The 22,238-nt window shown below is 39.9% G+C and overlaps 1 protein-coding gene across 1 annotated transcript in view; it reads right to left on the bottom strand.

Annotated features, from left to right (window-relative positions):
• SYNE1 (spectrin repeat containing nuclear envelope protein 1) overlaps positions 1-22,238 on the bottom strand; it is a 464,259-nt gene that overhangs the window by 178,227 nt on the left and 263,794 nt on the right. Inside the window, exons 78-90 of the mRNA XM_049695244.1 lie at positions 18,910-21,070; positions 15,052-15,389; positions 14,719-14,863; positions 13,834-14,052; positions 12,396-12,655; positions 10,646-10,811; positions 10,029-10,184; positions 7,547-7,699; positions 6,763-6,945; positions 5,889-6,026; positions 1,833-2,018; positions 1,038-1,160; positions 506-688 (exon numbers count right to left, since the gene is read on the bottom strand). Of these exons, the coding sequence (XP_049551201.1) occupies positions 506-688; positions 1,038-1,160; positions 1,833-2,018; positions 5,889-6,026; positions 6,763-6,945; positions 7,547-7,699; positions 10,029-10,184; positions 10,646-10,811; positions 12,396-12,655; positions 13,834-14,052; positions 14,719-14,863; positions 15,052-15,389; positions 18,910-21,070 (4,411 nt within the window). The remainder of the gene's footprint in view (positions 1-505; positions 689-1,037; positions 1,161-1,832; positions 2,019-5,888; positions 6,027-6,762; positions 6,946-7,546; positions 7,700-10,028; positions 10,185-10,645; positions 10,812-12,395; positions 12,656-13,833; positions 14,053-14,718; positions 14,864-15,051; positions 15,390-18,909; positions 21,071-22,238) is intronic.

Here is a 22,238-nt window from a genome sequence, read left to right as displayed (position 1 = left end):
TTTCTTCCTAGTAAATAATTGTTCTCTTATTAGGGGAAAAGACTAAGAGTTATAGTTGGATGTTCTTCTCAGGCAATAAAATGTATCAATAAGCTGAAATATAAAAAAAGAAAAAAAATTCTGTAATATACCCTAGCAGTAAAGTCTTATTACAAAGTTCTAGATGATTTTCAGATGAATAATGAGATAAAAATCTATGATTGAATACAAAAATTAACCTTCATTGAGTTGTTCTTTATAAAAAAAATAATTGCTAAAAGATAGTTTTCACCAAAGGATATTTTTAATAGAGCTTTCCCCAGGCTTTTGTGGATGATCCAAATGATAGCATCTCATGTCCTTATTTTATATAACCACAACAAGCTGTCTGAGTTAACACTCTGGATGTGTTTTGATGGTTGAGCCCACGCAAATGCTAAGAAAAGCAGCCCATGACTCATCTGGTGCTGCTCTGTGGGTGGCGTGGGGACCGCCTGCAGACGCCGGCTGGCCCCGCTGCACGTGCCTGCATGATGTTGCACTGCTGGATGGCTGTGTGCTGGAGCCGGCTGGCCCCCTCCTGCAGGCGCAGAGCTGCGTGGCACAGCGGCAAGCTGGTGACAACGTCCTCGGGGATCCGGAGCGCGCTCTGGCTCCTCTGCACCGCATGGACTTTTGGCTTGAGTGACTCCATCTCAGAGAGCAAACGCTGAAAGTGCCAGTTCATATTTTATATTTTAAAATTTTAAATTTTATACCTTATACAAATTTGATAATTTATTTATTTACATAAAATAGATGTATACATAAAATATACATTTTCCATTTAAAATGTATATTCTGAAATATTTTATGTTTTAATGGTTTATTTCATAAGCAAGAGACATTTACTAAATGACAGCTCTGTCCCAAGTTATAAAAATTTTCCCAGGTATTTTTTTAAATCATGCATACAGTGCTCAGACTAAAACAGAGTTTAGAAATTACTTTTCCTAACTATCCTTTCTTTTTCAAAAATATAGCTTCCTACCCATTTCCCCTGAATTATTTTTCCTTGCCTGTCGGTGAGAGAGTTGCTCCTTGAGACTAAGACGTCCAACTTCTGGAGAAGTCAGTGCTGTCTGGGCTTGCTCCAAAGCAACTTGTAAGTTTCTGAGCTCTGTTTCAAATTTTTTCATATCCTGCAGAGTAAGAGCGATGTTAATGTCGATATATAAGCACTTGAAGTCCAAAGTCATAGGTGGAGAATAGCATCATGTAACCAGGCAGGACCCTCTAAGGCCTTCTGGGGCAAACCCCCTCCCCAATACCCTCTGCTTGAGCTCCTCTCTGAAGTACCCAGATAACAGTATCTCATGCACATTTCCTGAGCTGTTTAACGGAGCTGAAAAGCCCCCACCAGATGGAAGATGTTAATTACTTGATGACCATGAGCTCACAGCCCCAGGCCTCCTGGAGCTTAAGGACTGATACTGTTAAGCCCTGTGACATCTCCCTGTTACCTCAACCAGTCAGAGAACTGTGCACAAGCTGATCACATATGCTGTGAAGCCCCCCTCCCTCTCCCGGACTTTAAAAATGCTTTGCTGAAACCCTGCAAAGGGTTTGGGGTTTTGTGGGGCATGAGCCACCCGTCTCCTTGCATGGCCCAAATCTTTCTCTGCTCCAAACTCCGATGTTTAGGTGTTGTTTGGCGTCACTGTGAGTCAGACACACAACCATAACCATCACAGTCAAGAAGGCTCATCAGAGGTAAGCACTCTACGTTTGATATACAACCACGATTGTTTTTTTAATGATAGACTTTTCCATTTAAATTACTTTTTTTTTAAAGAAAACATTTTATGTTTTACCTTGGCAGCATCGTGGAGATTCTGCAAATGAATTCTGATCATCTGCCGCAGCCCCTCAGTCTCCCGTCCCAGGTCTGCTACTTGCTGAGACATTTTTTCCGTATGGTATACGCTATTGAGATACTGTAATTTCTCAGTCATCACTTCCAGATTGTTGTAAATCTCTTCAGATTCTTCTAGCATGGTCTAGAGTGAATTATCAATGTTCATGACATTGACAGGTAGGCAGAGAGGTATGGGTAATCAATACGGTGTGGTTTAAAGACCATCAGACTGGGGAGGGAGTAAGGAGACGTAATTCACATTTTCCATGCACATTGTGTAGGTCGTGTGTCTTACTGTGTTTAACCTTCACAGCCCTGTGCCTGCTCCTCACTTCCTGTTACCCCTTTTCAAAAAGAAATCAAATTTCAGGAGCTGTAAACAATTTGTTGAGGCCACCTGTGTTGGACCATAAGGCTACTGCTGCAACTGCCACCCCAAGCGGCTCCCTGGTGAGGGTCAGGACGTGAGTACTGCCAACAGTGGTGATGCTCTGACGCATTGGGTATCTTCATCAGGTCACTGGCCCCCCTTCTCTCATATTCAAACTAAAGCGATGCTTTTCACGTCTCATATTCTGTATCTAAGACCTAAGCATATATGGATCTAAGAAATGAAAATAAGACAAGAGCATCACAAACACTTGCTTTAAGTGAAACAAAGGGGTAGAAACAACTTGGCATAAAACAAAGCCCTTGTCATTCAAGATAGTATCATCTCTGGGGACTAATAACAACACCAACAGAATAAGAAGCATGTAATATGCATTTTATAAGCAGAGTGAAAGAAGAAAGGGTTAAGGATGCCAGAAGTGAGATGTGCTACTGCTTGCGGGAGGGTTGAGAGAAGGCTTCCTGGGACAGTCACATTTGAGCTGAGTCAGAAGAAGGTTTGTATTGACAGATGGGGAGGAAAAGGAAAGACATTTTATGCTGAGGGGACAGAATAATAAGCAAAGGCACATAGGTGAGTGAGCACAAAATGTGCAGTTCCTGGGATGTGTGATGTGTAAAGAGGCGAAATGAGAGATGGGACATTACTCTTAGGCAATAGATTCTTATTTTAAAAAATAAAGTACATCTTTTTTCTCACAATAAATGTCAAATACATATATTATATAACATATTATATATTATATAACATATTATATATTATATATATTATAAAGCTTAGAAAATACTGAAAAATAAAGAAGATAAAATAGTCCATAATCCCATATCCCAGAGATAACTTTAAGCAATAACTGCTGTTCAGTTTGGGTATAATTTTAGGTAATTGAGATCATAACATACCTACAATTTTCCATCTTTTTCACCTGGTATTAGAACACATGCATTTTCTCTCGCTGTGTTGTTTTTGGATAAAGTCAGGCACGGGAGAACTCCCCAGAACGGTGTGTGACAGGCTGAGTTTCCTCCTGAATGTCTGTGTGAGGTCACCACCAATACCTGACATCTGTCCTCCTGTGTCCCTCAACGCACTCAACCCACTGAACTGCCCAAGTCAAAAACACCTGGGGGGCTTCCCTGGTGGCGCAGTGGTTGAGAGTCCGCCTGCCGATGCAGGGGACACGGGTTCGTGCCCCGGTCCGGGAAGATCCCACATGCCGTGGAGCGGCTGGGCCCGTGAGCCATGGCCACTGAGGCTGCGCGTCCGGAGCCTGTGCTCCGCAACGGGAGAGGCCACAACAATGAGAGGCCCGCGTACCGAAAAAACAAAACAAACAAACAAAAAAACAACACCTGGGAACCATGCTTGGATCCTCCCTCTCTTTCAGCCATACCCAACAGCCTCCAAGTCCGGAGTTCTTGCTGGGTAATACCCCTTGCCTTTTGTCCTCTCTCAGCCTCCAAAGAGAGGCCTTGTCACTGTCTACTGGAATACTGAAACCACCTTCTAGTTGTCACACCTTCATCCATCTGTTTTCCACAGGCTTCTAAGTCATCTTTCTTAAACTGTAAGTCTGAGCTTGTCACTTGCCTGCAGAACATCTGTCCAAGGCTTAGAGTAACTTCAGGAGAAAGAGGCCAGGTTCTTAACAGGCTTCCATGATCTGTCTTTGTCTTCTCCCTCTTTCCAGCTCTCTGCAGACCTCCTCCCCAGCGCACCAGCTAGAGCACCCCTCACTCCTACTGCCGGGATTTCAACATGCGGTTTTGCCTAAAACTCCACGACAAGTAGGCTGCGTGTCTTTCAGGATTCAGCTCAGAATCACCTTTTCCTTCCTTAATCTTCTCAAATCCTGGGCTGTCTGGGTTGGGTACCCTCCCATGAGTTCCTTCAGCATCTTGGGCTCTCAATCCCTGCACTTATCACACTGTATTGTAATTGTCTAGATCTGTCTTTCTATCTCCTTTCTCCCTTTAATTACCAACTCCCGGAGGCAGAGGCAGGGAATATCCTTTGTGTTTCAAATGCCTAACAAAATTCCTAGCTTTGGAAAGCACTCTATAAATGATTATTGAATACATAAATGAATGAGAGCTGGAGCTATTTTAAAAAAACAAAACAAAACACAACAAAAAACTACCTTCTTGGTCATTTTAAAGACTACAGTATAGTTTATGAAATCCAAAAATTTACTCAGAAAACTCTGACATTTAAGTTTTCTTAAAAATTCCAGTACAGTCATTAATACTCATATAAAATATTTCCTACATTTCAGATTACAGAGTAGTAATGTTCTTTTGATCGTGATACATTTCCTATTGTTTTTCAAAGAGATTTAATCAAGTTACCAGCAGTTACCAGCAGTGTTTGATAGCTCCCACTTCTTTAAATATGAACTTTAAAAAATACTGTTAACTTGATAATTAAAATGCTCTCTCTCTTTTAAATTTGCATTTCTAGATTTCTAATGAATATTTTTTCACTGTTTACAACCAATTGTAACTTAATTCTTGTCTGTTAATGTATAATGCATAACGTCAGGCAGAACAACTCTGTAGTTGTTTAAGAAAGATTTCTTGGGAGGAGTGTGCAGGATTGATTAGAGAAGAAAGATAAATACAGGGAAACCAATTAGGAACCTGTTAAAGCATTCCAAGAAGGAGAAAATGAGGCTTTGGTCTAGAACCCTGTCAACTGGAATTGGAAAAGGGGATGCATTTAAAAGACATGAATATACATAAATCAGAATAAAAGAGAGAAAATCTAAAATACTTGAGAATACTCATGTAACTTAAATAAAGACCATTTTGTATTTGACTGCAAGATAACTGGCTATTAGATATCTGTATCTAATTCAAGCCTAAATTATAAAGGGATGAAATAATTTCCTGGATGATATAGTCGAGAGAAAACTTCAGAGGAAATGAAGTAATGCGGCCCCCATGTGGTGTGGACTCATTCCCAGCTGACCCCTACTTCCTGCGGGAGGTCAGCCCACTGTGACCAGGCAGAAGGGCAGGAAGGAAGAGGCATGAGATTGAGGCCCTGACTGAGGACCCATGTGCCAGGGACTGTGCTTGATGACGGCACATATGTTAAACCATTTGATCTTCATGATAACTCTGCAGTATGAATATCATTTACATCTCCATCTTACTGATAAGATTGAATTCTGAGAGGCAAAGTAGTTTCCTCCAAATTACACAGCTCTAAATGTCAGAACTTGGTTTCCCCATCAGTCTGAGTCTGGAGGCTATAATCTTTCCACCTGTCCCTACAGCTCTTCCTGGGGAAGAATTTCCCACCATATTCCTGCATACAATTATTTCAAAGAAGCTGCAAAAAGAAAGCGTCCTATCTGGATGACTATTTTTGGTCTTGGGAAATGGAAAGTCTAGGGGAGACAGAGGAGGATATTTATTTATATATATGGTCTTATGAAATCTCATGGGTAGCTACTTTCTTTCAATCCCCTGGACAAGTTGTTAGGGCTACCTTACCTTTCTTTTTTCCTGGCACCTGAAATAATTTTACATCATGGTCCTCTAAATTTTCTGTCAGCCTAGCCAGTTAAATCAAAGCACTCTCTTAGTTACTCTTTGAAAACTATTTTCCCAAAGTTACCTGATGTGAAATGTATTGTTCCCGAAGTTGGCTTGCAGAATTCCATGCAATCTTTCCATGTACTGAGACTTTAGCTTTCTCAATCCACTTCAGAATTGTCTCCAGCATTTCATTGTATTCTTCTAAATGGGATGCTGCCTGAAAAATCATTAACATTCAGATAACAAATGTAAACTCTGCTTCGTGAGCTAGAAATCAGTCTTTGGTCTCTCTTTGGATACAATAATCCTAGGAACTGATCATTATGATATCTGTGATATCTAAAGGTATAATGAAAAATTATTTCCTTATTGAACATCTATTAAGGACTTCCCAGTGACTTTAGGATAAAGTCCAAGTTCTTACTATGCTTGAATAATCTTTTAAAAAATTCTCCATTCTTATCTCTTATTCCTCTACCTAGCTCTTCTCTCTCCCTCCTTTCCTACTCTACCCTCACTGAGTAAGGAGGTGGTAGGTGGGGATTATAGGTTTCAATATTATAATTTATTGGTTGCAAATTCTGATTTAACTCATCCCTGATTACAGAAAGAAACATAATCTATTTGCAAAAGTTCAGTCTATGCTCAACAATTATGATGATGTGTGACCTGAACCAATTAAGTAAAGGCAAACATACATACATATATATTTACTTATTTACAAAAGTCCATTTATAGGAACACCTTTGTCAATAAATTTATTATATGGTTTGATATAAAATAAAGTCAGGTTTACATGTCAATTTTAGGAACACAGGCATGGTATGAAATAAGCTACATTTAACTTACTCTCATCACTGTCCATATTATATTTTCACTTATTTTTAAAAGCAAAAAATAGAAAATTGAATTTTGGCTTTAGAGAATGTTGATTACCGGCTGGGAAAACATACCTGGCTGAGCTTAGAGAGCCGGTTATTGGCCTGTCTAATGGCCTGCTGGTGAAGTTCAGTCAGTTTTCCAATCTTCTTGGCCAGTGGTTTACCTAGCTGGCCATTCTGTTCTGAGAATTTTTGTACTGCTTCATCTAGGTCCATTAATTTTAAGTTACAGACATCTAATTCCTTTCCTAGCACCTGGATGGTCATCAAAAGGAAAGAACGTTAGACTATAGATAATAAATTTCTCCAGATTTTCCAGAATCAGCAGGATTATATTTTAAATGATTTTTGTAAAAGCCAAACATATAAGAATAATTCAACTATGATCGGTTCATTTCTGTTTCTTCAGTTGAAAAGGCAGAGCAGGATGTTTTGTAACCCTGGTGTTTATTTCCTACGAGGCTGAGAGAGCTAAAATTTTCCTTCTGTCCCACCCAAAAAGGATTACCTTTACTCATTGGCAAAATGAGAACAGGGATTTAACTACCAAGAACATCCTTCATTTTGAAATTTATATACTTGTAATCCTAAACCATCATTTAGTCCTTTGACACTACATATGCATGTATATTTATGAATACAGTTTAAACGTGATAATAAATTATACGATATAAGTAGCTCTATATTATTGTATTTACAAAATTTCTTTACTGCCTGCCTTTACTCTCTGGTTTTCATGAAGCCTGCTAATCAAGGAAGCTTTTTTTTTTTTCTGTATCTTCAAAATAAACTAATGCACTCAGAATATTTAATTCATTTAATAGCCCCCCTTAAATTTCCACTTCTCCTTCCTTACCTTTTGGTCAGTTTTAGCTTGAACTAAATTATCTGTCTTTGCTCTCAGCTTGGTTAGAATAGTTGTGAGATCTTTGGCTATCTTCTGAATTTGCTGGCTGAATTCCTGACTCATGGCCTTGCTCTGTTCAACTTCTTTTATTTTGTCCTGGATCTAAATAATCAATGAGAACAGCAAAATCAACCATGGTAAAAATTGGATAATTAATACTAATATATATCTCCATCTTCAGATATTGCCAAGAGGCACTCTAGGTCATCAACACTGTTTTGGCATCGAAGTACCTCAACAAGCCAGCCACGTGCAATTACAAACGCTCATGGTTTTCCCTGCAGCCTTACTTCCCGCCATTTTACGTATTAACTGCACCTCTTTCTGCTGCTATTTCAGCAAAGGAACAAGCAATGCATGTACAGTGATTCACTCATCAGATGTTTACAGGAAGCAGTTCAGATAGCTGAGTTTGAACTCTATCTTCTCCACTTACTAACTCTGTGACCCTAAACATACAAACTCTTCTAAGCCTTTTTCTTCATAAAATGGAAGACGATTCCAGATAATTGGAGGCACACAGATTTGTGTCCATGCACCTTTTCATAAGTAGCTGTTAATGATCTGTTAACTCTTTTTCTAACTTCTAATTACCTCTGTACAGTATGACAAAAAAGCACAGAACATGTCCAATGGAAAGGAAAATGAAAAATCACAGTTAATATTTACAAGTTTTTAATGGCTTTGATTTGATATGATAACATTCATATTTTGCTTATAATAAAATGTTGAAGGGAAGATGGTAAAGAAATATTTTCTTTGTATAAATGAAAGGTCTTAAAAAAAATCTCTTTAAGTGATGCAGATGTAATGTATGGCATGGTGACTATAGTTAACAATCTTATATTGCATACTTGAAGGTTGCTAAGAGAGTACTTCTTAAAAGTTTTCATCACAAGAAAAAAAATTTTTATAACTATGTATGGTTTTGAATGCTAACTAGATTTATTGTGCTGATCATTTTGTAATATATAAAAATAGCAAATCAAATCTCCTTAGTAGTGAGGAAATACACCATTAAAAGAGTACTTTTTTCGACTTCATTATTTTGAGTTGAGCGCTAACGTAAATGGAATGCATGTGAATAACTCTATTATAGGGAAATTTATCCAGAGGGAAAAAACCTGAAATTTGAACTTCTTTTTTTAAGGTCTGAACTCGCCAAGTCATCCTTCCCAAAAGACCTTCCAATGTCTAAGAAGAAAAACCAAATAAGTAATACTGTAAAATATTAGTATAAAATTAATATTTTAATACTTAAAATAAAAAATAATATTTTAGTTTAGGTCAATAGTATGATGCAGTAGAATTAGACTTTGATGAAAATTTTTAAACACTTTGCATCATACACCGGAGAGTCTAAAAGGTACAGCACACTTACATGAATTTTATAGTTTTATAGTTTCTACAATGCAATACTACTTTCCATTTCATGTAGTAGTTTAGAATTATCCTCCCTTTATCTTCTGTAGACCAGTTTTAACTAAACTGCTTTAGTGTTAGGCCACCAAGAAGGTCCTAAAACCCATTATGTTTCCATACAAATGCTACTGAAGCTATTTTCCCTACATGAAAGTGTATGTTCTTTACTAGGAGTTAAGATAGAAATATCCCTCTGATCTCAGTACTATGAATGGCTATGTAGCAATTTGTTAAATTTAAAAAAAAAAAAGGTTTCTTTTAAAATTTATACACATTCCTGGCTTCCCTGGTGGTGCAGTGGTTGAGAGTCCCCCTGTCGATGCAGGGGACACGGGTTCGTGCCCCGGTCCGGGAGGATCCCACATGCCGTGGAGTGGCTGGGCCCGTGAGCCATGGCTGCTGAGCCTGCGCGTCCGGAGCCTGTGCTCCGCAACGGGAGAGGCCACAACAGTGAGACGCCCACGTACAGCAAAAAAAAAAAAAAAAAAAAATTTATACACATTCCTTTCCTTAGTTATTTGGAAGTTAGAGTTAGACTGATAAGACTTCCTCTAGACACAATATGGGACCCTATAGCATGCATTTGGGGTAGAAACCTCATTCCTGGTTTGACCTTATTTTTTTAACTCTGATTTTCCCTTTTTTCAAATATCTTCACCTACTACATCTTGCTGAACTGAAACAACAAAAGAAGAGTGCCTGGCAGACTCTGGATACTCTATAAATACTTGTTGAATACATGAAATGTATCTTTGTTTCTCTGAGTAATTTCCTTTTGGAAGCAGATAAATTATCTTTAATGTTTGACAGTATTGTTCACATCTAATATCTTCTCATATGCTTCTTGCCTATGAATAAGACCTCTAATTTAATATTATTATTTTATACTGATCTTTTTTTTTTAACTCTGTTTCCATGAAGACAGGATTGTGAAAATCACGAACTCTCATACAAGAGTACTGAGTCTATAAAAGAGTGGAAAAGTACTCTTTCTTGACCGTAGGTTTACCTGATCATGGATAGTTCCTAGGTCCAAGGCCACTTCAGCTAGCTGAAGAGAGAGTTCAGAAGGTAATATAGTATAAAGACCAAGATACTTATTCTTCTGTTCTTCAGCCATTTTCTCAATGTTCTGTCGGTGATTTGTGGCTTCTGTTAGGAGAATCTGAAGAAAAGATCAACATAAGAAATTTCTGGGAGCCTGATAAGGAAATTAATTTTTATGGGTACAGAGACAAGGCTATGTATTGTTCCTCAAAATATGATTGTGTGGAATTAGAGAAACACATTTACAAAAAGCAAAATTTTCTTTAGTCTCAATAAGAAGCATGTCCACTTTATACAGAACAAAAGAAAGCCCAATGAAATAATACTAAAAGTCTTATAGAAAACTTTTAGTTTTCTATAAGTTACCGGGAAGTTCTCTGCTGAACTTCCCGGTAATTTATCTTGCAGCTTATTAATAATTTCAGTGGCTTTTTTAACCTGATGACAAATGTACATAAATGTTTATAAAACATTTCTAAAAATTTTTAATTCAATTATTTCATTGAATATAAACAGATACATTTGATTAAAAGCAGGACAATTTTTTAACATGATGGGTCTAGGGAATGAGTTTTGTACCTTAAGTTCTTCAAGTTGAGCATCTACTTCTATTGTTGGATTCCCCAAATACTCCTTCGTTTCCTGAACCCAAGATTTTACTGAATTGATTTGGGTCTCCACCACTTCTCGCTCCTTCAGCTCCTGCCTTAACACCTTTCTGTTCTTCTTCACGTTCTCCTGTATGCTTTAGATACAATAAAGGGAGAAAGCAGATGTGGATTGAAACGAAAGGAACCCCCCCAATACATGACATCAAATTGTCAAAAACAGACATTAAAAAAGTGAAGCCGCCTATCTTTTCCAAGTAAAGACACTTCCCCCAAACTGCCAGATGATTTTCAGTAACATTTAAGTTTACTTCAAGTATAACAGGAGAAAATACATCACGTGAAGTGAATGAATTATCCCTGGAAAATTGAGAGCTGACATACTCCCATGCCACTAAACTGCAATTCATTTTCTTGTCGAGAGTAACCTGGAGATTGTTTGATTATTTATTTCCTCTTTGAAAATCTACGCATGGTGCAGAATCATCAGCCTTTAAAGGTAATGTGTAACTGGAATATTTGTGCCTATTAGAAACTAGTCTTTAAATAAAGACTCAAACTTTGGAAATTTTATGATTAATAATGTTCAACACCCAAATTTTAAGTCTTAATTTGAATTGACATAAATTTGGTTAAAAAAATTTAAATACGTGGAGTCAGATTATCCTGAACTCATCTATAGTGAAGGGGTGAATGTAGGATATGTATGAGTAATAGTAGTTAATACAGGAGTTAAATTACATAGTGACGTTTCCTCTCTGGCCCCATAAGTGAATCAGGCTGGTTACATATCATTAAGATTAACTTTCAGGACTTCCCTGGTGATGCAGTGGTTAAGAATCCGCCTGCCAACGCAGGGGACACAGGTTCAAACCCTGGTCCGGGAAGATCCCACATGCCGTGGAAAAACTAAGCCTGTGCGCCACAACTACTGAGCCCATGCACCGCAACAAGAGAAGCCCGCACACCGCAACGAAGAGTGCCCCCCCCACCCCGCCTTCCACAACTAGAGAAAACCTGTGTGTAGCAATGAAGAACCAACACAGCCAAAAATAAATAAATAAATAAATAAATAAAAGATTAACTTTCTCTAAGTTCACTATCAGTAAATGACTATTATTTACCTGGACTTTGGTATCATCCTTGCTCTAATCTATGTGTCATCCAATTTAGCCAATGAGTTATCAAGATTTATCAAAACCAAGTACTCAATAGCTCCCAACTGTTTACCTTTTAAGCTTTATGTCTCATGAATCGCCCCATCACCCAAGAGTTCCCCTGAGGTGACATGCTTCCTTCCACGCTTTCTTGTTATTGCCCTGTTTGCAGAGCTCTCCTCCCACCTTACTGGCTGGCTCAAGCCTGCTTAGTCTTTAGCTTAAACACCCTTCTGAAGAGAAGGCTTCCTTGACTCCTCTCCTAGTTTAGTTGCCTCTGCTTTGATTTCCCTTAGTGCCCCTCCCATGCTCCACCTAAAAGGCATCTTTAGTTGTCTACCTCTGCTGCTTGACCGTAACTACCTGAAGGCAGAGATTGCATCTGGTTCATTACTATATTTCTAAATACGACTAGATATGTACTAGATAGCAAGGATGACAGGAACAGAGCCCCACATTTGTAAGGTGGTCGGGGGGAGCACTCCCAGACTCTTAATACCACATTTGTCCCTTTGGGTCATGGCCAAGTTTAGAAGCAGAGAATGAGAGCAGGTGTATAATTACTTCAGGCACCGGTCCTGCATTGCCGTGATTTCCTGCACAGTGGGTAGCTCTTCTCCAGGGGACAGCTCGGCCCCATCCTGGAGCATGCTCAGTGCTTGCTGCTCCAGCATCCGTAAGCCCGACTGTTGCTGTTCCAGCTCCAGAATGAATGTGTCATGATATTCAAGAAGAGTTAGGAGTTCTGCTTTTGAGGCTTTCTCTGCTGAACTTCCCGGTAATTTATCTTGCAGCTTATTAATCATTTCAGTGGCTTTTTTAACCTGATGACAAATGTACATACTATGAAGTTCAAAGTAAATAAACTGAAAAAAAGAGGGCAATTCCCATAAATGCCAAATCTGACACTAATGCATTGGAGCACGTTAAAGATGATGGTGTCAACTCCAAATCTCAGGAAACTAAAATGTGAACAATCTCCTTAACATGGAAGGAAAGACCACGCTATTATTCTGGGTTTTAAGATTTAATCTCAAAATAACATCAGGGCAGGGACTCCCCTGGCAATCCAATGGTTAAGACTCTGTGCTCCCAATGCAGGGGGCACGGGTTCGATCCCTGGTTAGGGAACTAAGATCCCACATGCTGCATGGCATGGCCAGAAATAAATAAATAAAATATATAATAATAATAGGGCAATCAGACATTTCATAACATAGAAAAAGGTTTTTTTAAAAAATTTTCTTTTACTAAACAGATAAAAGAAAAACTCTTTTCAATATTTACGCTAACATGAATACGTGCCTTTGAGTCATAAAGGAAGATGTGGCTTAAAACTTGAACCCTACTTAAAAGGGAAGATATTAAATTAAACAGGATTTGGAAAATGAGTTAAATTCCTGCTTATTTCATGGCAAAGACAAAGTGTTTTGCACTTTTTCAGGGCCAGGAAAGAAAGTGTCACTAAGAGCCTCACAAATGGGGCAAAATGGGCTTGTCCCCCTTTCAAATGTGATTACTTGGCTTATTTCCTATTAAAATAACTGGACCCAGACCTGGGACTAAATTGCACATTGCATATGTATTTTATTTCATATTTTGGTTTTCATATCAATGTAAATAGAGATTTTTTTGAAAAGGCTTTTTACTTTCATAAGGCCGATTTGAAAAAAGGAGCAAAATACCACTTTTCAAAATACATTCTCGGATGTGAGGGCGATCTGGCTGCGACATCTGTCACCCCATTGATCGCCAGGGTTGATTCGGCTGATCTGGCTGGCTAGGCGGGTGTCCCCTTCCTCCCTCACCGATCCATGTGCGTCCCTCCCGAAGCTGCGCGCTCGGTCGAAGAGGACGACCTTCCCCGATAGAGGAGGACCGTTCTTCGGTCAAGGGTATACGAGTAGCTGCGCTCCCCTGCTAGAACCTCCAAACAAGCTCTCAAAATACATTCTCATCAGCAAGGAAACAATACTTTGAGCCCATCAGTAATGGAGATTACCTTATTGTTAAAGCTCTTCCACTCATCCACTGCATCTTCCAGTATCTTCTCCTGGTCCTGGGCCACAGCGCGGAGCCGTGTCCAGCGCTGCCAGACAGCCGTCATCGACCTGCTTATGGTTGCTTTGCTGGTGCCATTTCCGGTTCTTTCCAGTTCTGAAGCTTTACCCTCTAAGGCCACAATTTTCTCATGAAAAGAGTTAACTACTGACACTAAAGCCTGGGTGGGCAGAGGAACAGAGGTTGAGGGGAGAGATGGTTTTTCTCAAAAGCTCTATGGATTTTGGTAAAGCCTAAAATTATCCGCAAAAGGAAATGTTCCTACATATGTTTATTTTCCTCTGGTAATTCTTACTTTTACATTTAATTTGTAATTGAGTTAGGCTTGGCTTTTTTAAAAGAGGTAAGGCGAATACTTATTTATTACAAACAAACATTTACATGCTGCTTGAGATGACATTCTCCCATTTTTAAAAACTAGCAAAAATATAAGTGAATGGAATTTGATATTTAAGTATGTCACATTCTACCTTATTTTGCTGTGATATGAGTGAGACTCAGCTATTAATTTTTGAATTTTAATTGAACTAATGTAAGTTACACCAGAAAGTATTTACTGAAATCTATTGTATCACATCTTATCAGAAGCAAATTGCTCTGAATGTGTCTTTTTAAACCTAGCTATGCATTTCTAATGGGAATCCTAAAAAGATGACAGCATTTAATTAAGTTAAAACTGCTAAGAAATGTGGTTAAACGTATCCTTTTTGTGTTTAAAAAGCCCAGGTGGAAATGAAGATTTATTGACTTGTTTCTGGAACTATCATATTGCAAAGACCCATTACAGTTACAATGAAAGAATATTAAAAAAAACAACAAAACTAACCTTGTGTTCTGACAATTTTTCTTCTGCTTCATGACTGGAAGAAGTCTTCAGTAAAGAAAACTCAGAGAGTTTCTTCTCTGCATCATTCATCAATTCAATAACCTCTTCCCTTGCCTTCTGGTAATCCTGCCACTGAGCTGCACATCTTGAAAAAATCCAACACACATCAATAAGAAACTTCAAATCACACATCTCTATGCAGAGCTCGATGTCAATATGTCTAGTGATACTTAAGAGAAGAGAATGAACGATAATGTATATCATTAATATATTCCTATTTTCCACGTGAAAATCCATTTCACTAGAATATAAAGACCAAAACAAATCCAATACCTCTGCAAGAGATCTAATTGGACATGTGACTCCTGTATTGTCCCCTGGCTTTTCTCTTCCAGGGAGGCCATTTTCTGTGCTAAGTCCTCTTTTCCACTTGGCTTGATGAGTGGGTCCAGGTTGGCTACTAGGCCTTGGAGCTCCTCCAGATTGCTGTGGAACTGATCCTCTGTACTAAAAAATTCCATGTGGTTTTTGAGACTTTCCTCTGCACTCTCCACATCTAGGCCGTTGCCTGTCAGCTGTAATATTTCGTGAGCGTCGTCAAGCCAGTCATTAGCTGCTTGAAACACTTGATAGTACCTTTGACACTGACTATACATCTGAGTCAAGGTAGCCTGAAAAACAGCAATTGCAAACATAATCAACTCTCTTTTGCAATGTGTTTGCCAAAAATAAATTTATGCTTTCCATTTCTTTTCCAGTCTTCAGTCACATGGATGTATGTGTATAAATGAATGGATAAGCTGGTAAATTTTTTTTGGTGCAATCCATTATTATCCTTTACTTTCCCTTCTGTTCTTCTTGTTATAATTTTATTATTGCAGTTAAAATAAATAAACAAGCTCACAGATTGAATAGAAATTTATGATGGTTCTGAAATGTCCTCTCTTTAAAGAAAAAATATGATGCTTACTAATATGTGGCAGAATGAATAGTCACCAAAGTGAAATAATGACTCATTTAGGTAGGAGTATAATAATACCAGTAGGAATGTAAACTGCTATAGCCACTGTGGAAAACAGCATGGAAGTTCCTCAAGAAATTAACTGCCAATATGATCCAGCAATCTCACTTCTGGGTATTTATCCAAAGAAAACAAAATCATTATCTGGAAGAGATATCTGTACTCTCATGTTCATAGCAGTGTTATTCACAATAGTCAAGGTATGGAGACAACCTAAGTGTCCATCCACAGATGAAAGAATTAAAAAAAAAAATACACACCTTGGAATATTATTCAGCCTTAAAAAAGAAGGAAATCCTGTCATTTCCCAAAACACGGACAAACCTGGAGGATATTACTCTAAGCGAAATAAGCCAGACAGAAAAAGACAAATATCACATGGTCTCGCAAATACCATATGGACTCTAAAAAAAAAAGAAAGAAAAAGCTGAAATCATAGAAACTTAGAGTAGAAAACTGGTTGCCAGGGGCTGCAGGGTGAACAAAATAGAGAGGTTGGTAAAATGGTGCAAACTTTTTGGGAATTCCTGGTGGTCCAGGGGTTAAGATTCCATGATCTCACTGCTGAGGGCCCAGGTTCAATCCCTGGTCGGGGAACTAAAATCCCACAAGCTGTGCGGTGCAGGCAAAAAAAAAAAAAAAAAAAAAAATGGTGCAAACTTTTAGTTTTAAGTTGAATAAGGTCTGGGGATCTAACGTGTAACAACATGGTGACTGTAGCTGATAACAGTGTAACGTATACTTGAAATTTGCTTAACAAGCAGAAATTAAATGTTTTCACCAAAAAAACAAAAAACAGATAAAGATAAATATGTGATGTGATGGATGTGTTAACTTGTTAACTGACTTGAAGAAGGAATTCTTTCACAATGTGTACATATATCAAACCATTACACTGTACACTTTAAATATCTTACCATTTTCTTTGTCAATTATCCCTCAATAAAGCTGGAGGGGAAAAAAGGGAGTGTAATAACACCAAACTTCCAAAACGGCATTTACCAGGCCAAATAGTGATTTCTGGTAGTGAAATAGTAGCCTATAAGTCTTGCATAGAGACTACGATAGAAAAGTTGAAGATTGGAAAGCTGACCCCTGTGCAATGAAGTCCAGAAGGAAAGGAAACACTCTAATTGGCCATCAGTGGTTGGACAAGACAAGCCATTACTGTCAAGCAAAGATGCAGAGAAGTGGTAGAGAAAGTACATGTAAGATTAGCACTTAATGAGGAAAGAATGAGGATGGCAAAGCAAAGAATCAGTGGTGGAGGTTAGAAACGCCACCAGAACCGCGACCTTCAGTTATTTGGGCCAAGACAATCAATAAGACTACCAATCACAAGATGGCAGAAGTAGGGACACCTTAGCAGATTCAAGATTTTGGTTCAAAAATCATCAAATCGGGCTTCCCTGGTGGCGCAGTGGTTGAGAGTCCACCTGCCGATGCAGGGGACACTGGTTCGTGCCCTGGTCCGGGAAGATCCCACATGCCGCGGAGCGGCTGGGCCCGTGAGCCATGGCCGCTGAGCCTGCGCGTCCGGAGCCTGTGCTCCGCAACGGGAGAGGCCACAGCAGTGAGAGGCCCGCGTACCGCAAAAAAAAAAAAAAAAAAAAATCATCAAATCAACAGAAGCAGGCTTACATGACAGATGTTTTTCAAGAATGAAAATTCCAGGTAACTTCTGTTTCGATTCTTCACTCTGGGTTAAATACTCCATCTCTATCCCTACAGCTATAGGGACATAGTTTTTTGAAAAAAATTTAACAGTGGCCTGAACCACCATGAAAAGGTAAAAATATACTAAATAGACTCTAGTTTAAGAAGTCAGAATTTTACATGATGAAGTTTACTAAGATTTTAACCACAGGTTAAGTTTTTTTTAAAATTGTATTATTTAGTGTTAACCTTAATCTATGTGAAAAATAAAGTTAAATGATAGCTGAGTCATCCGGGGATACCTCTACATCAGACCCTGCACTAAGAATATAAAACTGAAGAGGGAGGTATTATTATCCCTCTCCCACAGAGAAAACTGAGACTTACGGGATGTAGGTAATTCGCTCAAGATCATATAACTGAGATTGAAATCCAGGTGTGCTTTACTCCAAAGCTATAGTTACTATATTATCCTAAGGAAGCCTGTCCTTAACTTAAACGGCTGGTTGAAATCCCATAGAATCAGAGGGACAGATGTGGAGAAAAAGGGTCAAGGGATTAAAGGAAGTACACCTCTGGGCACTGTTGTATCTCTCTTATTTTTGAATGCACAGAGCCCCCAAACAAGTCACAATTAGGAGGCTAACCTGGGAAGTTCTGAGCATGCTCTCATTTCTTTGTTATCTTCAAGTCAAGTCATGATGGATAGTCTAGTCTTTTTTTTTTTTTTTTTTTTTTTTGCAGTACTCGGGCCTCTCACTATTGGGGCCCCTCCCACTGTGGAGCACAGGCTCCGGACGCGCAGGCTCAGCAGCCATGGGTCACGGGCCCAGCCGCTCCGCGGCACGTGGGATCCTCCCGGACCGGGGCACGAACCCGTGTCCCCTGCACCGGCAGGCGGACTCTCAACCACTGCCCCACCAGGGAAGCCCTGGATATTCTAGTCTTGCTTCTGTTGTGCTTCAGGGAAGCCAGAGAAGAGGAAGCACTCCTCCCTGAGGAAGGGGTGGAGAGATGGGGCAACTGACGGGAGACCCCGCAAGAAAGCCTGGCTCAGCACTGTCAGGACTGCATCATCCGTCTGCCTCTCTCCATCTGGAGACTCTTCATCCAGGACTAAGCTTAGAAATGCCAGGTTTCACATTGTTTTTAAAAAAGCATCACTACTTATTCATTGTTAATGAATGAATTTTATGATTAATTCCTCACATATGGTATTAATTATACTAGTGCTATCATTTATTATCTCTCCTAAAGGAGAAGGATAACTGAGGTGTTCCTGTATTAAAACCAAAGTCAAGTGAACATGAAAACCACATGAAATGAATACCATGAGGATAAACAATAAAAGCACCTTTTTAAGTCACAACTGAAGGTGATTCCATGTAGTAGTCAAAAAAAGAAACATTTAAGGAAGCAATTCTAAACAAAAAATCGAAACCAAAGAAATTTCTCACACCTATTTACAAAGAAGCAAAGTGGAAAAAAGAAAGGGGAAGCCCTGTGGTACCGACCTGTCTGGTGCGGAGAGCTTCCTGCAGGGCCCCGTCCAGCTCGGAGAGCTCAGCTAGCGTGTGCTGTAGGTCGGCAGAGATCAGCTCCTTGGCCCTCGTGAATTTCTCCTTCTCCTTGTTACTCAGCGCATTCATTATCCTCAGGCTGGACTGCACCTCTTCCTGATGGATTTGGACCTTTCTGATCTCCTCCTGGACGTCCCGCAGGTTCAGGTCCAGGCACAGTGGCCCCCTCAGCGCTGTCTCCACGCTCCGCAGCCAGTCCAGGGAGCGGCTCAGCTCCGTCTGGAAGTCTCTGCTCTGCACCATGCGGCTCTCACACTCCGTCACCGTCACGCCAATGGCGGAAGTCAGCAGTTTTAACTCCTCTTGCCAGGCTTGGATCTGATGCTTGGCTTTCTCGTAAGCTGAGGGATCAAGATGCGGAACAAGATCTTCGAGATGCACAGTCACTCGCTTTAGAAGAATTCCTGAATCCTGGAGGCTTCCCGCCAGGGAGTGATACACTTTGAGCTTCTCCTCTGCAGGAAGCGTCTCCTCGTTCACCTTGGCCTGCTCTGTTCTCACAACCTCTAGTTGTTTGTCTAGCTGGTGGCTCATCTTTTCATGCTCTTGATAAGCACTGGTGGTGTCTTCTAATAAGCTCACCCTTTGTTCTGTCTGTCGCTTCAGCCTGTGGTACAGGGTGACGAGATGCAGCATCCGGTCTGGTTGCCATGGCTGCCCTGTGCTGCGAAAACTTTCTTTCTTCTGGTTCAGTTCATCCACTGCTTCTGCAAGGGCTGCCACCTCTCCCCCAAGAGCTCGACAACCATCCTGAAGACACAGGGCCTCTTCAACACTCAGGTCGCTGGGGACTTGGCTCACCTTGGAGAACTGGTCTTCGAGATCACACAGAGACTGGGTTGTCAACTCGATCAAGGAATCATATTCTTTCCGAGCCAGAATTGCTTCCTGGACTTTATAGAACTTGTCTTTAGCCAAGTCGACAATTACATTGAACTGCAGGGGCAGTGCATTTAGCTTTTCGTTGAGGTAGGAATGATCGACTTCATTCAGCGTCGGCAGTATGGCCTGTCCAGTTCTCTGCAGCGTAAGTAGGAGATTTTCATATTCTGGAGATTGTTCAAGAATGTGTTGGTATTTGGCCAGTTGTGTATGCAGCTCAGCACTCTCATTCATTAGGTTGATTTCGGGAAAGGTAACAATATCTGCTTGTTTTAGCCAGTGACAAGCTTTATCAAAATCTTCCTTAAAATGCTTCCTTGAAACCAAATTTTTCTCTAGTTCTTGTAGCCGATGGCTGCACTTTTGTAAAACGGTGTCATAGACACTCTGCAATTCCTGAAGCTTCCCCAGCACCTCGCTCTTTTCCTGCTCTGTGACTCCTTTCATTAACTCGCGGCCCTGGGCCCAAAGCCCAGTGACTTCATTTTGGTAAGTCTTGAGGCTGGCTTGTGCGCTCTTACATGTCTTCACTTGTTTGCTCACGTCATCCGGTAACAGGCAGATATGTTCACGGAACATTATCTTGCGCTCATGTTGCTGAATTTGGCTGCTCGCCTGGAACACCGCCATGAGAAACTGGGTTTTCTCGGACAAAGCCTTGTTTAAGTACTTTCGTCTCTGGCCCACTAAGTCGCTGAGACTATTCACATGCCTTTGGGCATCAGAGAGTACCTTCTGGATTATCTGCCTCTCATTGAGGCCGAGATCAGCCATCACCCTATCAGCATCCTTCGTGAGTGATTTCAGGAGCATCTGTTTGGCCTCCAGTTCGCTGCAAATGGCAAGGTGATCCATGAGAAGGTTCTGAGCCATGTCAGGCGGGGGGCTCTGCTTAAGAGCCTCAGCAATGTTGGGTCGTTGCTCTTCCGCCCAGTCCATCAGCTCCTGAAATCTGGACCGGACCACACTTAACTCCTCCAGGTTGGTGACAGACACTTGGATTTTCCTTTCAACAAGGTCCTCAAGCTGAAACCAGCGTTGTTCAAGGTGACTCGTCTGTTCTTTGACTAATTCTTTGTCATCCACATTCAGATGGTCTATCATATTCTGCTTTTTCTCTTTCAGATCGTCAATAGCCTGCTTTCTCTCCTGCAATGCCAGTGCCAACTTCTTCAAAGCTTCTAGATGGATGGCTGTACTCTCTGCATCAGATCTATATGTATATATTAAAAGACATAAAATCAAGTTAACTTTAGTTAATACCTGTGTTTGTTCACATCATGTTAAAGTGCACATCACCATCTTCTTTCTTAGCTTAGAGTGGTTCAATTCATGGCTTATCGACAGAGATGCTACAATTATTATGGAACGTAAGACCCATATATTTCCATAGCGGAAGTTGAACCAAGATAGTTTGCCCAGATAACTTCTTCTAGCTAAGGCTGCCCTCCCATCACATCTGAGGTGTACTTTTTAGCTTCTTCCTCTGACTCTCAGCAACTGACGAGGATCTGCACATTAACAAGTTCCCCTCATGATCTGCGGAAACCCTAAATATTGAGAAACACTGATCTACTGCGTTCTTGAAAGGCACGTGGAGAAATTAAGTGATCTGTGATTTACGTGCTTTACTGTGAGAAGAAGCTCCCATAAACAATCCAGTGCTAGACGTCTACCATGTGTAAGAAACAACCAATGGCTCTAACAGCTGCTCATGTGTGGAACTTAGATATTTTCTGTTTATCATTAGAAACCTTTAGAAATAACTGTGAAATGCAAAGGATTCTCATCCCTTTGACTACAAAACACATATGAGAAAATTCCACCTTAGAGTCTTTTTCACTTACAAAACGATTAGTTCTCAAGTATGAGGAAGAGTGTTGGGAGGCCATACGATGAGTTCTGTTCGGGACATATTAGATCTGAGGTGACTGTGGGTTAACCAGACGGAGGTGCCTATTGTCCGCCTGAAATATGGGTTTTTGCTTATATTGGATTTATCCCAAAGATTAGTAAAATGCTGAGCATCAAGAAAAAGTAAACAAATCAGAAAGCAGGGTACCTCCTCCAAAACAGAAACACCCCAAAACCAAAAACCCTATGATTTAATGAGTTAACTACAGCTAGAATAATGTTTTCAGTTTTAATTGCTACAAATTGATAAATCTGGGCAGAAGAAGTACAGGTTTTAATAATTATAGTGATCAGAGCATAGAAGGATTTCCATATGATGACTCAATGTATGTGGGAGAGAGGGAATCCTTTTCAAAGAAAAAGTTAAGAGGGGTTCAATTGCTATAAAATCAAGTAAGACACACATTAATTGAATTTAGATTGTTCACTAAGTTCTAGAATACCACAAGTACAAGACAAAACTAGAC

Source organism: Orcinus orca, chromosome 12, assembly GCF_937001465.1.
Source record: "Orcinus orca chromosome 12, mOrcOrc1.1, whole genome shotgun sequence".
Lineage (NCBI taxonomy): Eukaryota > Metazoa > Chordata > Mammalia > Artiodactyla > Delphinidae > Orcinus > Orcinus orca.
This window is presented reverse-complemented; position numbering and strand designations above follow the sequence as displayed.